Source organism: Vidua macroura, chromosome 8, assembly GCF_024509145.1.
Source record: "Vidua macroura isolate BioBank_ID:100142 chromosome 8, ASM2450914v1, whole genome shotgun sequence".
In the NCBI taxonomy this organism is placed as follows: domain Eukaryota; kingdom Metazoa; phylum Chordata; class Aves; order Passeriformes; family Viduidae; genus Vidua; species Vidua macroura.
This window is the reverse complement of record NC_071578.1, coordinates 26,731,021-26,748,868: the sequence shown is the minus strand read 5'-3', so window position 1 is coordinate 26,748,868 and position 17,848 is coordinate 26,731,021. Positions and strand designations below refer to the sequence as shown.

The 17,848-nt window shown below is 37.1% G+C and overlaps 1 protein-coding gene across 3 annotated transcripts in view; it reads left to right on the top strand.

Annotated features, from left to right (window-relative positions):
• PARG (poly(ADP-ribose) glycohydrolase) overlaps nucleotides 1-17,848 on the top strand; it is a 59,539-nt gene that overhangs the window by 2,765 nt on the left and 38,926 nt on the right. For 2 of the 3 annotated variants that reach the window (XM_053984134.1, XM_053984132.1), the window contains exons 2-7: nucleotides 449-515; nucleotides 2,898-3,875; nucleotides 4,881-5,067; nucleotides 6,158-6,280; nucleotides 6,976-7,059; nucleotides 8,149-8,223. In XM_053984134.1, the coding sequence (XP_053840109.1) occupies nucleotides 449-515; nucleotides 2,898-3,875; nucleotides 4,881-5,067; nucleotides 6,158-6,280; nucleotides 6,976-7,059; nucleotides 8,149-8,223 (1,514 nt within the window). Of the gene's footprint in view, nucleotides 1-61; nucleotides 80-448; nucleotides 516-2,897; nucleotides 3,876-4,880; nucleotides 5,068-6,157; nucleotides 6,281-6,975; nucleotides 7,060-8,148; nucleotides 8,224-17,848 lie in introns of those variants that run through there. The other variant, XM_053984135.1, reaches the window with a different exon arrangement.

Genomic DNA, 17,848 nt, shown 5'->3' with positions numbered 1-17,848 from the left:
ATTTTAAGTTATGTCATGTTGCCTCTTCATTCCAAAATTCAGCAGAAGTTTTTGGTGCTCACTGTGGTGGTGACTAAAGGTAATGATGAGAGCTAGAAAGTTCAAGTTACTTTGGTATTTTCTTTGAATTCTACACATTCACTGTTTATTTTTAACGTTTTAACGATATTTAAAAAAAGGTTGGATGAAACAAATCCCACCACACACCATGCCTGGAATTTATAAAGATTATTTTAAAACCTACAGCTGCTGACTGATGCAAATTAAATATTGCATCACATGTAGTTTTAATACTGCTAATGTCTGGATGCTCCCTATAGTAGAGATGCTAATGAAGGCTTAATTGGAGATGTTTTTATCTTCACCCAGTACAAGTTACCTTTTTCATGTGCAATGATGCTGCAGTTTTATCATGTTTCATGTAGTAACAATGAACTGTGCTTTTCAGTTTGTAAACAGCGGACAATTACCAGTTGGTTGGAGAATAAAGGACCCAAGACAACGGAGTCCAAAAGGTAAAAAGCACAAGATAAACTTGTTCAGAAGGTGTGTTCTTTGAGGGGGTCTGGTGGGAGCTAGAAGTTGCCAGTACAGCTGGCTAAATGGAGGCAGCCCCATTTGTGCTGCTTTCCTTACCTTGGCACATCCTCTTGAGTAACAGATAGCTGTTTGTAGTGAAAGTAACTAGTCCCCCTCCCATCCTCTTGAAACACCCAAGCCCAAACTTACCGCTGACATAGATTCCTGAAGCATGCCACTGTTTAGGTGAATTAATACATCTGCTCCTGCAAAGCAAAAGATGGGAACCTGTAGCAAAGAAAGGCAAAGTGAGACTGTTGCTTCCAGTGGCAGCCAAACACTTGATCAATTTAGTCGTAAAATCAGACTGTCTTTGGTCAAGTTCTGCTTTCATTTTGTTTGACACAGGGCACTAGCAGTTGCAGATTTGCACTTAAAGTCCTGCGACCAACTCACTGTTGTTAATTTACAGACAAAAATCTGTTTTGGTTTGTCTCATTGGACTGCAGTTGTAGTTTAAACATGTGCAGCTTGGTTTAATTACAGCCAAATGTGCATTGAAGTTTTTTTTATGAAAGATGTTACAAATTTTTGCTGCTGAATGATACCACGTAAAGTTTGATCTTTTCGGTGGTCTGTCAGGAGCAGTGCTTGCACTGCTGCCTTAAAGTTATACTCCAGAGGGTTTAGCTGTCTGGTGCAGAGGAACATCAGATATTATTTTTCTGTAGTTGCAGTTGTAAATGTGCTGGTTTATTTTTCTTTGGTGTTTGCTAATAAATAGAGATCCAAGTCCATAGCAGTGCTAAAAATAGCTGGGAGGACTTGTGCTAGTGATTAATACAGAAGTATGCAGGGCTAATTACAGGCATACGGGTTCCACTAAATCAAAGGTGTCAAGGGGATTCTTCAGGAGGGAATGAATTATTTTAGTTTTTTTTAAATTCCCTTTAGAGTATTGCTCTTCTATGCCCTTCTCCATCCCTGCTGACAGATTAGAGCCTAGGCAACTTTAAGAAGCCGATTTGTTGTGTAAACATTTTGTGTGCCTTTCTGTTGCAGTTAACATCACAATTTTAATTTTTGTCTTTGTGTTAGATTTAATTTCTCAAGTTGGCAATAGATATTGTCAGTACCTTTAAAGAGTAATTGAGATGGCAGCAGTATCATAAATCTCGTTTTTGTTCATCAAAATTTGCAGGAATAAATGCATACACGGGAAGTTAAATTATCGTGAAATAAAGCCCTCTAAGATCCTTTGTTTTCAAATAATCACCCTGTGGATGCAGCTCCAAGCTATCATCTCTCCTTATCCTGAGTGGTCTTTTAGAAGAGGCTCTGTTACCATTCATGGAGAAAGTGAATGCCTTCAGGAATCTATAGTCTATTAAAATAATGTCCAAGGGCTGAATTTAGGATGGTGTGGGAATTGTATATTTTCTTATTTAGTGTAAATGGGAAGCTGGGCAGTGACCAGACATACAGAGTTTAGTGTCCTCAGTTTGCATTGGGAGGATACAGTGTTGTAACAATACATTCAGGAGAAGATACAATTCAGAGTGGTGTATTCACCAAGACTAGTCAGGGTTTTTTTTAATATTCATGTGTCCTCTAAGTAATTTCTTTATCAATACACTGACACATAAATTATGTGACACATAAAGTATGTAAATATGAAATGACTTTCTGTCATCTGGTCATACAAAACTCAATTCATTTCCCTGTGTTATCATTAGGACATATTTCTATCCTGCCCTGCCTTACATGAAGGCAAATCAGGTTATTTTTCTCTTAAAAACTTCCTGATTTAATTTATCTTTTAATTTTTATTATCAGCTTGAAATATATTTTACACTTGAGCTTTTGTATGGAGTTTTTTTGAAGTCATGGGCTGCTTATAAAAGTAAGGAAGTAATAGGAGACTATGGACTGCTGTGGCCTCTTCTTTGATGAATTTGTAGCTCTGAGGGAATGGCCATAATACCATTGATTTCCTTGCTCATTGTATTTAATGGATAAAAATAAAAGTTATGGAGGACTTTATCACAACTTCCAATTTTTTTTTTTCATCTGGAGAAAATAGCTAAGTAATAGCCTCATAATGTTTAGATTTAAGATAAGGATAATGAATGACTGGAATAGATTCCTGAGGTAAGCAGCTGATCGATCATCCTTTGGAGCCTTTAAATGGAAATAGGTTGCTAGTGAGCTACAGTCCTCAGTGCAGGAAAACCTGTTGCTTCTGGTAGTGTTCACTTACAGAGTAGAATGAATAAAAATCTGTACTTTCTGTTGTTTGTTTATCATTGTTCCTTAAAAAAATATGCACAGAAATTTCATTTGGAAATAAGACGTTGAATTCCCTTACTTTTCCACAGCTTGCACAGCAAAATTAATAACAATACTGAAGCAAATCCTAAGATGACTTCCATTAAAAAAGAGAACTTTTGTGAGCATGATGTGAAAAAGCTAGAGAATACTTGTCAGCAAAATTATGCAAAAATATCCGTGGAAGTTGGTGCAAAGCAAGTAAATTTGCCTCAGACAGGCAGCATGTGTAACTGGGAAGCTGAGGAAAAAGATGCAGTCTTAGATACAGATCCTGTGAAGGGGCTGCAGTCTGCAGACCTCTTTAAAAATGCCAACATTGATCAGATGCACAAAACCGGCAAGCAGAGAGGCTCTGAAGAAAGCAGTGCCACTTGGACTCAGAGGAAGTTATCAGCAGGTCGGACTTCAAAAACAGGAAATTCAAAACCTTCTTCAAAAGACATCGAGACAGATGGACAAGTGGCTTCATGCAATTCACAGGAGCTGAAGAGTTGCAATTCTGTCTGTTTAACGGGTGAGCGAGAGGAAGGGGATGTAGTTCCAGAAAGTCCACTTTCAGATGCTGGTTGTGATGCCTGTATATCTGATCTTGGAGGTCCTGGGAAACTCAGCAAATGTCAGAGCAGTTCAGGGGACTCGCCTGCTTTTGAGAAAGAAAGTGAACCAGAGTCACCGATGGATGTGGATAATTCTAAAAATAGCTGCCATGGATCAGAGGCTGATGAAGAAACAAGTCCCTTTCTGGATGAACGAGTGGAGATTAATATGTCAAAACCCATAAACAAATCTTTTAGAATTCAGTATGGGGATGCTGAATTGGAGTCAAGGAAATCACGTTTTTCTGCCAAGGGCTGTGAAAGCTTTGAGGAAGTAGATAATTCTGTTAAAGAGGACACTCTGCATACAAAGGCACCTGGGATATCTCCTGCTCCATCATCGGAATGCAAAGGTGCAAAACAGGGTGTGAAGAGAGACTCCAAAATCACTTCTCACTTCATGAGGATACCTAAAGTTGAGGAGAAAAGGTAGTGTTCTATCTGCCTCTTCATCAGTTTTTTTTGTGCTTGGAAATTTCCTCTTTGGTGATAGAATTTCAGAGGCTGGATTGTATAAAGAGTTTTGCAAAATGTATTTTAGCATACAAAGACAATTGATTTAAGATTGAAATAATGTATTTTTAAAGGGGCTATTTGTGGGGTTTTTGAAGTATATGTTTGTCCAGTGCAATTCTTAGAATTCTTATTAGTTTGATCTGTCAAAAATAGTGAATCTATTTTGTTGAACTATCAATGCTATTGATGCTTTAACTGACATAGACACGGGAAAATTCACTTTTGAGAGCAGTTGTAGAGATCTTTGGGGTTTTTTGTTGATGTTTTTGGGTTTGGGTGGTTTTTTGTTTGTTTGTTTTGTTTGGCTCTATTCATAATTTGGGAGAGAGAAGGAATGGTGATCACACTGCAGCAATGGAAACAGGAGCCCTGAGCGTTACACAGGACTTTGCATGCCGACTGTTGTGGAAGGACAAAAGCATAATCTCTGCTCTAAAGACCTTAGTTATCAGTGGGAGCTGAGAAGGTGAATAAGTGTCTAAGGGGTGAACAGAAACAAAAGGACTCTGTATTTTGGTATAGCATGCAATTCTTTGACTCGACTCAAGTCCTTCAAGTAGGGCAAGAAAGTTTTGCACATCTTTACCGGGGCATTGTCCGTGGAGAAACAGATCCTGTTGGGAAAGAGCATGGCTCTGCAGAGGAATACCCTGCTTTGCTGACCCACTGCAGTTCTCTGAAGGGTTTTGTCAGCCTGTAGAGGAGAGTGTTTTGGTAGACATGTACTTGTGTGTCCTGGGGAGGGGAAGGTTGGTGGTGGTGGGAATTCTCCCCAAATAAATCTTTGGTCTGAGGCTGCAGCAAAGGCTGGCAAATAAACTGACTGCTGTCATTGTCATCCTGGGGTGGAAGTTTGTGTATTTGCCCATCAATTTTTTCAGTGGAAATAAAATGTTTCAATGCGTTGTATTTTAACAGCAGGAAAGAAAAGTGTGAATTCAAACCCCAGAGGCCAGGAAGGAAGGTTGCTAAATATACACCACCTCCTCTGCCAACCAACAAGAAATGGTTTGGAACCCCGATTGAAGAGATGAGGAGGATGCCGGCGTGTGGAGCCCGTCTGCCTCACCTGCGACCCTCGGCCACCCACACCGTGACTGTCAGGGTACAGTGATGCACTGCAGTGCCTCGAGCCAAACTTCTGCCTCTAGTGTTCAGTAATGTGACATGCCACCTGTCTTGCCATTCCTTGCAAGTGGACTGGGGCAACTGATTTCCTGAAAATTGGCTCTTCTGGTGCATAGAATTAGGATATTGAGATCCAGATGAAAAGCAGGGTTTTGCTGCCTCAGTCTTGTTAGGGGCAAGTATTTTTGTTTTGTGGGGGGTTGTGAGTGCTTCCTTGACTGAGTCGTAAATTCTACAAGTAAAATTGTACTCCCAATATTTTCATGCTATGTTTTCATTTTAATGTGATTCTGGTTTGGGCTCAAGACATACAAGAGGCTCAAGATAGTCAAGATATGGAAAAGAGAAAGAAGGAAGCAGAGTTTCTTGCAATTTTGCCACTGCATTTTATATCAAATCTAATAAGTTTTCCTTTAATTCTTTGGAGTAGTATGCAATCCAATTATTGTTGAAACAAAACGTGACCAGAAAACTGTGGGGTGATGGATAAATCCCAACCAAAAGAAAGGCACATTGAGTTTAAATACTTATTCTGAGAGACTTAGTACTGCTAAAGGGCTGAATAGAAAATTAAGTCTTTAAAAACGTGGTGTTCTTTATTTTTACTTTTCTGATGTTCTGTGGACTAAACGTGAGACTTTGCTCTAGCTATGATTCCTCATCCCTTTCAGTATTAGGTTAAAAATACTATTTCTGTACATGACTATGGTTACATTTGTAACTTTGTTTTGAAAATACTTGGATGAAAATATGTAGATACTTAAATTGATAAATGAGGAAATCTTTAGCTAGTGATTGGATATATAGTAATTGAATATATTGCCTTTATTTGAGTGTGTTAAGATGGCATTCTTTTCAACAAATATAATGTAAGATTAACAGATGGATTTTTTTCTGAGTACCTATCATGTGGTCAGTTTGTAGCTTTCCCCTTTCCAAAAAGGATGGCTGTAGATGAGAGCTTTTTAAACTGTGTTTTTGCTTACTTTTTATTTCTTCCACTTAAAAACTTGAAAGTAGGGTCTGATTTTTTTTTTTTTTTTGTCCCCTGTCCTTCTGTGTTACAGGTAGATCTTCTGAGGGAAGGAGAGGTACCTAAACCTTTTCCAACTCACTACAAAGATTTATGGGACAACAAGCATGTTAAAATGCCCTGCTCAGAACAAAATTTATACCCTGTAGAGGATGAGGTAAGATTTAGTATTTACAGTTGTGTGATTAAATAAGTATCTTTCCACATAGATGAGCTTTCAGTTTACTGCATTTGCTCAATTGTCAGACTGACTATGGAATTAGAAAATCAAGTCTGAAAAACTGGATTTTGGGTCATGATGCTTCAGACAGAGCAGAAGACTTTTTTTTTTCCTGGTAATTATTTTACTTAGCCAATGTTTTGATGATATATATATTTCTATACCTATATGGAGTGTAAACTTGAACTCCTTATAAATGATATATTTATTTACTTATATATATATATATATTGTGTGTGTGAATCAAATTGCAATTTCAACAGTGGATGAATTTGTAAGCACAGTTTGATTATAATATTGCTGATAGTGAGGTGTATCTGATTGTTGTTCTGCTAAAACAATTGCAGATATTAGCCCTGCACATGCTTTGTTGGCCTGGTATTTCTTGTCACTGCTGGAGACTTAAACATACCCACTGAAATATTTCAGACTAGGGTGAATATAATCAGCAAGTGTGTTCTGTAGTAAAAACTCTATAATGATTATTGATACTTGACTCAGAAACAAAGAATTCTTATAGCCTCTATTAAATACACTCAGTCTTTTCATTACCAACTTTACAAATGACAGTAAATGTGTCTTTCTGTTTTGAATAATTTAATTTGTCTTTGTTTTGGGCTTTTACTTTAAAGAATGGAGATAGAACTGCTGGAAGTCGATGGGAACTAATCCAAACTGCCTTACTCAACAAATTTACCTGCTCACATGATTTGAAGGTAAGCCTGTCAGTTTGAAATCAAGTCTATATGCATGTAAATACATTCAGGTTGTCTATATACTGCCAGTGATTCTGGCTTGGTTCTATTTGTTTAATGACTTAGAAAAATAAATTATGAAAAAGTCTCTGCTGTTCAAGGGATTTCTTAAAGAATGAAGGTCCTTAATGAGTACTGTTACCAATGAATTTATTCAGATTATTTAAATGAATTGCTATTTTAAAGTCTACACAAAACTGTGTTTGTCCAGCAGTATATACTAGTCTGTGGTAAACATAGCATGAGAATTTTGTGTAGCCAGATGGTTGGGAATGCACAGGTGAGAGAGTTGGAAATAGTGACTCTTCGCATCAGTTCACTCCACTAAAATCACAATTCAAGCTGCTGACAAAAATCTGTAGATTTTGGAGACTCTTGACAAATTTACAGTTATATTGGCATAAAGTTGTACAGTAGCATGAATACTGGAGCAGCTTACAGTTGCTGTTATGTTTTTTTGGTGAAGAATAATGTAATTTAGGTTATACCTGAAAGGCATGGTAGGAGGAGGATGCAAAAGGCATAATAGAGAAACTTTAAATGAACAAATAAGAGTTTCCCCAGCAACTGAGGAGACTTTCCTTGACATTATTTTATTTCTCATTTTTTTCTTGTGAATTTTTTAAGGGTGGTATTGTTGTAAAGGGCCTATTTAATTTGCTGTGGTTCTGATTCCTTAAGTTTCCAAACTGGTACAACTTGTGCTATATTGCTTTTATACCTTAAATAACTTTTATTAGTACTGTTAACAAGAGCAAGCATGGGATGGGGAACATTTGTGTTGTTTGTTGGGAGATATGCCTTGTCTTATTTTGTGTTAGGAGAAAAAACCCCATAGAATGAAGCTTATTTGTTGCTAATCCCAAAAGAGAGGGTTCAATATCAAGGACTTGCTCTCTATTAATAGAGCAAATTAAGTGTTACGGATTTTGGTAGGCTCTGCGGCAGGTTTTAGCCACCAGATGGTGCTGTTCCTTCAACAAGGAAATTTCCTAAAATGGTTTTTCTTCCATTAATAATTAGCTCTTTTTTGTTGTGCTTCTTCCTTAGGAGGCCATATTGAGGTACAACGTTGCTTATTCCAAGAAATGGGACTTCACAGCTCTTACTGACTTCTGTGAGAAGGTAAAACAAGTTGATTTAAAATAGGAAGAAAAGTAATATAAATGTCACTATTTTGCCTACATGTCTCAATGCTTTTGGCTTTATTTCCATTTTCAAGAGTAAATGTTTCCAGTTGTCAGATATCTAAGTGAGCAGCTATTTAGCTGGTAACTTCAGCTGAAACAATAATTATACTTTATAAACTGACTTAATTTTAAAGTTTATACATGTAACTTGGGTTCTTCAATAATCTCTAAACTTCCTGAAGGTAAGGTGAGAAATGCCCTTTTCCTGTTTTATGACAACCAGATTTATTACAAAATTGCATTAATATTTCCAGTGTAATGTTTTTTTTTTTTTGTTTTAAAAAGTGTTGGTCTTTTTTTTCTTTTTTGTAAAACTTTAATATTATATTGCAGTGGTGTTTGTATAGGCTGTGCTTTGCTGGTATAGCAGGAAAATTTTGCTATTTAGTGAGATGGTGAATTTAAACTGTAGAGCCTTTGAAAGACTGGGATGGGTTTTATAGTTTCAAGTATTAGGTGTTAGTACTTTCTTGGGGAGAATGGAAAAGATAAATTAATAGTAGGTCGCAAATGCAAGTTGGACTAATATTAATGTACATCCTGATTGACAAGTAGAAATGATGTTAATTAAGGTGTAATGAAAGGTTAAATGAGATGCAGTAGAAATTGTTGTATTTTTCTTCAGTACTTCAGAAGTACTTCTAAAACACACATACTTGTTTTCTTGGGAGGGGTTTGCTAAGCTCTATTAAGACTCAGTGGAAACTAAATTTGATTTGAAGTGAATTTTGTTATGTATGTAAATAGGTGTCTGCTGAGGCCATGTGATCAGAGGAGCTGTTCTGTTCTCTCTGTTGCCTGTCCATGTGTGTGGGGACTGCTCTTTCACAGAGTGAATTTTCTTTTGCATGCAGCACAATATTATTACTACTGACAAAAGGCACCTGTAAAAATCCCAGTGGTATCATACTTGCAAGCCACGAGAGCTGCTGTGCTCATCCATCTTGCAGATCTAGTGCTCCCCCCTGTCATCCCTGGGGTGGCTGACATGGCTCCATGGTAGAGGCTGTGGACAGTCAGTCCCTGCTCCGATTGACTGTCCTGCTAAGCGAAATTAACTTGGCCTGTTGAGCTCACTCATGTGTTACTGAAGTATACATACTTAGAATGTTTTAAGGTATGAGTGCTCTTCAGTTAAAAATCTGACTCAGGAGTGTACCAGATTTGCATCATATTGCTACAAGCACAACTGAGCTTGTCCTGATGTGTTCACAGTGTGCATTTGGGATTTTGGAAACTGTGGGTGATTAGATTCAGAGATCATCAGCCAGAGAGCGTAAGTAATAGCAGCTGTCTCCAGAGGAGAGGGAACAATAGGGAAATAAACTAGAGCTCAGGCTTCAATCTTTCATGAGGATGAAAAGGAAATTTCTGTATCCTGGGAATGATGATTTGTGTGGTTCTCAGATGAAGGGTGGTGATCTGTTTCATACACAGATTTTCAGCCACATTAAAAGAGTGTGCAGCAGTATTTTAAATAAGAAACAGTGAAGAGCTTGTGACAGAATTGCCTCTTGGAGCAAAAGCAAGCCCTGGCTTTCTGTGTCGAATATACTGATTTAGTGAACAGGACATGTGAGGGGATTGATTTTGCAGAGAAATGCTTGAATTTTCCCATTATTAAGGGATGTGTGAACTTAGCAAGTTTTGTAAATAAACAAGGCATCTGCTTTCAAAGAATGCTTGCAGTCTGTTTAAGTGAGCAGCTCTTGTGTGAAAGTTGACATCCTCTGAGGAAATGACTGGCTGTAGTGAGCTGCAGAGCTTTTGAATTTATTGTATTTATGAGTTAATGATTAAGGACTTACCACTAGCCTGTGTATTTTCTGGTTTATCCTATGATTTTGAGGGTACAGAGGAGCTGTTTCAGGTTTGTCCAGCCAAGGTTGAGGGGGTTGGTTAAAAGGAAAGCTGGCCTGAGTAATTAGCCCAAAGGGAACGGCAGCAGCTCAATAGAAGGAGATGTGGTTACAAATATATATTAAAAGAAGAAGATTAAAACAGAGTCTGTGATTGTCAGGTATGTATTTATATCATTGGGCACTATTGACTTCCAGGGATTTTGTAGTCTGATTTAGAAGGGAGCTGTGTCTGTAAATCTAGTGGTGTCTGTTTTGAGGATTATTCAGATATTACTTCAGTAGGTCTTCATTTGATTATAAAGTGCCTTTTGTTACTTTATCTTCTGATTATGGGCACAGCTCACCTTATCTATTAATCTCCTAAATACTGTCATATCAGTCTTGCATTGGGCTTCCTATTTTAAGTAGTTCCTTGCAAGTTATACTGTCAAAATATGAATTGTTTTTAAACAGTACTTTGTAAGATTCAAGTAAATTTTCCTATAACAATAATTACTAGTTTATTTGCCTTAGGTTTATTTTCCCTTAGGATGAAAACACTCTCAGCTTTCTTAACTAATAGGAAATAAATACCATGTATGTTAGCCAAGATTTTTTTTCCGGAACTCAGCCTGCAAATTCTGCAGTTTGGTCTAAGTGTTGTCAGAAGAGGGAGCCCTCACACTTTCCAAAAGAGTCTCTTGAATTCAGTTAATGTGTGGAAGTATAATTCCCTTTTGTACAGTGAAGTGGGATGTTTGGATTCCTTTCTGTTTTTTTTTTTTGACAATTTCATAGAACTTGTATATAGAACATAGAACTTGTTCATAGAACAGTGAACGTAAAGATCTTGGTGGCTGTTTACTTCAGATATCTGACTTTTTGCTGTTCTCTACAGAATTTCCATAGTGTTGTATTAATTTGTTTGGCCATCTGTCTGTTGATATTGGCATACGTGCTTAGGATTTCTTCAGGCTATTGCTTAGTGGATTAAAGTTAGTGCTAATATTTTTCTTTGTATGTGCAAAATTCTTGTCACTTAGAAGTCATCCTTGCATCTCTTTTCCCGGAAGTTACCTAGAAGCCAGGAAGGAGTAAGCAACAGAAAAGGCAGAAAAGGAAATGTGAGGAAACCATTATGGATGCAGTTGTATTGGAACCAACAGTGTATTATAGATGAGCTTTATTTCTGGGAGTGATGATGGGCTGGGTATTAATTACATGCTTTTGCTGAACAGTGCTATGTACTGTAATAGTTTTAATTTTTCTTTCTTCTAGATTTGCCATTCCACTTCCAGATAAAACGAAGTTAATTTTCTTTTTCCCAAGTGCGTGAAATAAAAAGTCTACTTAGGTCATTCAGGACTTATGCCTTAGAGTAACCTGTGACAACAGCAACTTTATCTAAAGGGAATAGTAGGGCTCTATAATTTAAGAGAATCACATGGTCTGCTGCTTTAGATTGGGCCTCCTTGTGCTGGACATGCTTTGTTTTTATTGTATTGCTTTAAAGTCTCTTAGCGCTTAAGCGTAATTCTTGTCAATGAACTCTCCCTCTTATTGCTTGCATCTGTCCTGCCCTTTCAGGAACAGAGGAGTGTTTAAATCTGAAAATGGCATAGGGCAGAGATTGAATTTAGGTAAATTTGTGTGGCATAGGCAATGATTGTCTCTGAGCTGCTGGTCTGACAAATGGATCACAATACCTCTTGCAGGTACAATACAGTGGATCCATAACTATATTTTGTTTGTCTGGAGTCTTTGATCATCTTGGTGGAAAGTTTAGAAAATGGAGAAGATACAGGGAGAGGAGTCAGGAGTGATGCAAAGGTATGTAGTAGTTTCCATATGAGAAATGTCTAAATAAGTTAGGATCATTTCACCTTTTCATGTTAGTTGAGGGGCATGAGCAATGGGTATAACAAAAGAAATGTAAGAGAGGGTGAAGAGGAAATGACTGTCCATTCTTCTAGTACAGCAGTTAAGCTGTACCAGATGAGCATTTTTAGCAGGCAAGGGTTTCAACAGCAGACAAAAGTAGTTACTGAGATACTGAATGCTGTGGAACTCCTTGTCAGGGAAGCTAGAGGATGCTATGGCCTCACATCAGGTTTTGAAGGAATCTGGAGAAATTGGTGTTAGAAAGATCTCATTGACACCCACAGAGATATTTTGGTGGACTCTGGGAATTTCTGATGCTGATTACTGCAAATGAGGAAGTGCTGCTGATTACTTGTGCTTCTTGCTATTAGACTTTCCTAGGAATCCTTTGCTGATGTGCTTTCATTCTATTGTATTTCTGTTGTACATGGAACTATTGTCCATTTTTACATTCTTATGGCTTGGCTGGATTGAAGCTGAGAGTTGAGACAAGTGGCCTTGTCATGCAGGGCCTGTTGTTGCATAGTGTGCAGTATGAGATGTTGCTGACAGGAAGGTATGGCATCTATAAAATAGACTTTTCTAAGAGGCAAAAATACTAAAGGTCGTTGACATTTTAAATGCTTGAATCACTTGAGGCACTTATGCCTTTCAAAATTTGCTTTTCCAGGCTCTCTCTAAACCCTTGGTGCCTACTTGACTCAAGTAGGAATTCTTAGAGGGGATATGCTATCAGTGTCTTTACAAAGACACTCTCCACTGTGTGATGCTCAGTTTCCAACTGTTAGATTTGCTTCTAGTATAGAGAAAACTGTGTCTGTGTCTGCAGTGCCTGTGTATGGATGCCTTGTGGCCTTTTTGTCTTTTGGGAAAGCTGTTGAAGCCAAGCAGTCTATTTAAAGGCAGGTAATTGCATATTTGCTGTTGATTCCCATGTAAATTCAGCATTCAGGGAATTCTTTTGTATTACAAAAGAAGCTGTATAACTTTTACCTTTGGATTTTTCTATGAGATTAAAAGAAAAATGATAGTGGTGTCTAAAAAGACCAGTCTCTTCCCTTCTTTAAACTTAATTACAGTGAAGAACCTTCAGCATGAGGAAAGAATTTACCAGACTACTTTCTCTCTCCTCCTATCTCCTTTTCCAGTCAAGTGAGAGACCACTGGCTTTAGCTTCAAAACTGACTGTTAGCAGTTGGTGTTTTTTTGTGGCACAACCTCAGCTTATTCTAAAATCTGATTAAAAGCCATGTAGCAAGAAAACAAAATCACATGTCAAACTGAAGGAATATATTGCTATTTTTCTATACTCTTTAAAAATAGTTGTCTTCGAATTACATCTGTAACTAGTTTCGATACAAGATTAGAAAAGGAATTCCATTTCTCCCTTCTTTCCACTAAAACTTACATGATGGATGCTACTGCATGCTGGATCCTTTTAGAAGTCCAGAAAAGTTGGCATGTGAGACTTTGTTACCATCTACTTTTACATGCAAGTCTCTATTCGGAAGTTTTTAGAATTTCACTTAATGCCTTTTTTAAATTTTCCATAAATGTAATTTAAAACCACATAAACTAAGCAGTAAGATAAATATGTAAAGAAATTGATCTATAAATACAACTCTTTCTATTTTCCAAAAATACCACACACCCATATTATTTACATTTTGATCTTCCAAAAGTCTGGCTTCCTTTTCTTGCAAAATTGAAGGTAACTCTTGTACTAGAAATTGGTTTTTGTTTTCACAAATTCTCGCCATTTTAATTTTGGCCTAGCAGTATTTATATGGGTATATGCACACACACTTTCTAAAATACCACTTTTTCTACTGCAGGTGTTGTGTGCAGGTTCCAGAATATTAGAGAATATTCTGAAAGTGAGGAGTGATGGAGCTGGTTACAATGAGTCTTGTTAGTCAATGCTTTGCACTTTAGAATAATTAAAGTAAATAGAAGAACACAAATGTATTTCACTGCAACACCTAGCAAATGTGTGTTGCTGATTGTGGTGCAAACCTGTAAAACCTGGGAGAATATCTACAGAATGTGCTTAGTGCAGTTTTTGGCCAAAGTGTAGTTTCTCATTTAAATGTATGCTACTACCTAACATACTAGCATGTTTGGGCTGAACTTGCTACTTTCAGAAAATGTTAGATACAAGTAATTGAGTTACAGTAGAGCAAACTAAATGATAGAGAACTGAGCAAAAAAAAATCAGAAATGCAAATATTGGCAGTGTATCTTTTTCCTCTCTAAGAAGAATTGGTTGCATTTTGAGATAACTGAATAAAACTAAGAACTGTCTTGTCAATGAAATACTCTACTTCAAATTGCAGAATTGCAGCCAGCCACAGAACCACACTGTCTTTTGTGGGTGTATAGTCTTATCTTTAAAAACCTCAAAATTAACTTGAGAAAATTTTCAAATTACCTGGGTAATTTTGGAAGTTAAGGTTCCATTTTTTTTACTGTTTTATCAAGCTTTAATCTAAAAAAAGCACTATAAATGCAGCATGTGAAGATGATGCAAATGCAGTATAGTTTAATTGGATTATGGTTGAGCTTTAGATTTTCATTCATTTGAAAAAGACCAAACACAGAATACTGCTACCGTTAAGTATGTGGATATCTTGGGAAATCCTTATGTTCTAATAAGGTTTCACCCCACTCCTGTCTCCTCATAGGTCTTACAAACCATGACAGTCTTTCCTGTTTGTTTTGTTGTTTGAATGACCTGCTTGAAAAAGCGATTGCTGTAATCAGTGAAACTGGAATAGAAGGAATTTTGAAGTACCAAATTGTTCTGGTGACTGGGTTTTTGATAAATCATTTTTATAATTGTCTGGACAGTACTAACAGAAGTGAGCATTGTATAGAGATGTCAGCACTACAAATGTAGGCTTTTAAGCCAGAAACAGAATGTCCCAAGGCTGAAAATAGCTTATCCATTGCTCCTTGTTGGATTTTACTTTAGTCCACATGTTTTCAAGCAATTTTCATTACATCAGATTACCTTTTTAAAATCTAAACTGAAAAGGTCTTTTGAGTGTGCCATGAAGGGTTTTCTTCTCACAGCAACAGAAAAGAATTTATTCCCATATTGAACAAAAGGTGAGCTTTTCTGTGGTGGGGGAATATGCATCTTGTACACATTCAAAACATTAGAAACTAGGCATTGTAGAGGAGAAAGAGCATTGAATTACAGGCTTATTCTTAGTTTTCGGTACTGTCTTTGCAGAACAGTGGAGTATTTTTAAGTGGTGTTTTGTAAGCACTGTCACAATGACTGTTGAGTTGGAATTATCAGGGAAGGGATAGCTGCACATAGCAGGTGCAGAAATAGAATTATACTGTGTCTCAAGTGCTTGTGGATACTCAGTGCTTTAATAAAGATCTATGCAAAGACACATTCTGTGTCTCTTTCTTTTTTTCACTGTATTGAGAACATTCCTCTTTGAAAAACAAAAGATAAGACCCCTAAAAATCTGGGTTTAAAGGCTGCCTTCTGATATTTGCTTTGTTTTGTTTTGGGGTCAGAGGACTGTTGAATAAATTTCTTTACTTCACTTATATTATGTGTAAGTCACCATTTATCTGTGCTCACCTATGTATCCCAAATGACTAAGAGAAGTTTCTTTTTGTTGTGGGGGGCTTTGCTTAGCTGCTTAGCACTTTTGGATTTTTTTTTTAGATTTTATTTATAATGTATTGAGCAGTTAGAATACAAAATCCCCACAAAACAGACCCTGATGGTCAAAGCTTTCAAGAGAAATACTCACTGAAAAGGTGTACATGTAGGTAGGGAAGTGATAAAGAGGCATTGCCATTTTTTAGGATGACTATGGAGTATAAATGAAGTGGACTGTAGCTATATTCCTGGGTTTTATCCTCCTTCCTTTTTGTCTGAAAAAATGAATTTGCTTACATGGCTTCCTTGGAGAGTTTGTTACTGCTGCCATGCATTCTTTAAAGAGCAGCTTTACAAAGGTGGCAAGGTGTGTACCCTCAAGATGGTCTGAGGGTCTTATTTGGCCAATAAAATAGGAATTACTGGATATTTTTCTTTAATTATTGGTCATTTTGAGCCTGTGTAATACTGACAGTCAAGCAAAAAATGGTCTATAGATTGGTTAAAATCTGCAGTGGTATAGTTTTGTCTTTACTAGATCCCTTTTTTTTTTCCTTCTGCCTGTGCTTGAATTTTTTTTTGTTTTGGTTTGGTGTTTTGGCATGTTAAAGAAAATACAGTTTTCATAAGGGTAACAGCTGTGTTGTCTCATGAAGCTTTTTGTGCCAAGGTTTCAAAAGTGGTTGTGGAATGTATTTAGTATATGAAGGCTTTCAAATACTTCTACACTGTTGTTTAAAAATGTTTTAGAAATCATAGCAGTAGTAAATGTTTTTCCCCTATTACTGTATGGAGAGAGATTAAAGTTTTGAATAAGCCTGGAAACAGATCACTTTCACTGGTAACTTCTATCAGAAAGGTACTTTATCTTCCCCTCATGTTACAGCTCTTCTGTAGAGACAAGGTCATTGTCCTCTCCACTGCTCTACTTCCCTAGAATAATTTGAAAGTACTTAGAAAGTGGTATTTGACTTTTCATCCCAGGACTCTGCCACTGCTTTGGAAATGACTGTGATGCTTCTAGCCATGACAGAATCACTCTGCAGCAGCATAGGGCTATTGGTGGCCTGAAGGGTAGTGAAAATGACTGAGGTTACATTTCCAGTTCTTAGAAGTATAAACTGGGCTTCTAAAACCATTAAGAGGAGATTGAAAAATAAACACACATTCTTCTCTCAGATTTTATTTAGAATGTTGAAAAGCTTTGAGAACAAAGCAGCAGTTGTTAAAGATGATACACCTGAGAGATTATTCCAGAGTTGGATTGGCAGAAGACGTGAATTTGCCTTTGGGGGGAAAAAAATTAAACATAACCAAATTAACCTCTGCCTTGTAAGCTGTCTTCTTTTTTCCTTTTGAAGTGTCAGTTTGTGGTTTTGATAAATGTCAGAAGCATTCTTATTCTCAAATAAGATTCTTCTCTGCATAATCCAGTGTTACGGTTTCTTTCTTCTTTCCTCCAAAGATTACTTTGTCCTTCCTTTTGTTTCTAATCAGACAAGCACTCAATAAATGGGATGGATTTGACAGCTAAGTGTGTTTTCTACTGAATTAGTTTTGTAAGGGAACTGGAAGAGGTAGATGAGAGTATTCTTTCCTGCAGTTTTGGAAATTCATTGATGTGATAAAATGGGAACTAGATTGCACACACACCACACCCTCCACCCCACATTTCTTCTGTGTTTCAGTCTTGTTAATATGTACAGTATTTGACATTATGATGAGAATGTTTTACAGAGGCACATGAGTTACCGGGCTGCAGCCTGGTGTCTCTGTCTGGGTATGAGTACACTGATAGTTGTTGCACAATGTCTTTAAGTAGAATTGATCTTCTCCCTGTGCAGAAAGAGAGGCTTTGTAGAGAGTACTACATAGTGAAGCTTGTCTTGGGTGCTTAATTTAAATATATTAGTTTTTAAAGTCACTCAGTAAGAACTGAGGCATGGGCCTTTTTGTTGTTTTTCCCCAGCTGTTCCAAATATCAGATTGAGAAAGTCTTCTCTTAGGATTCTGTAATGTTGAAAGGCACCTATGACAAGGATTAGAAAAAGAAAGGGAGTACAGATTGCTAGTCTGAGGTTGGTTATTTCAGGTAAAGGACTTCAATGTCATAACCTGTGACTTTGTTGTTTTATTGGCACTGCAGATTTCTAGTCATGGATTTAGACTTCACCATGTTTTAGTGTTTTAGTGTTAAGCAGTATGCAGAA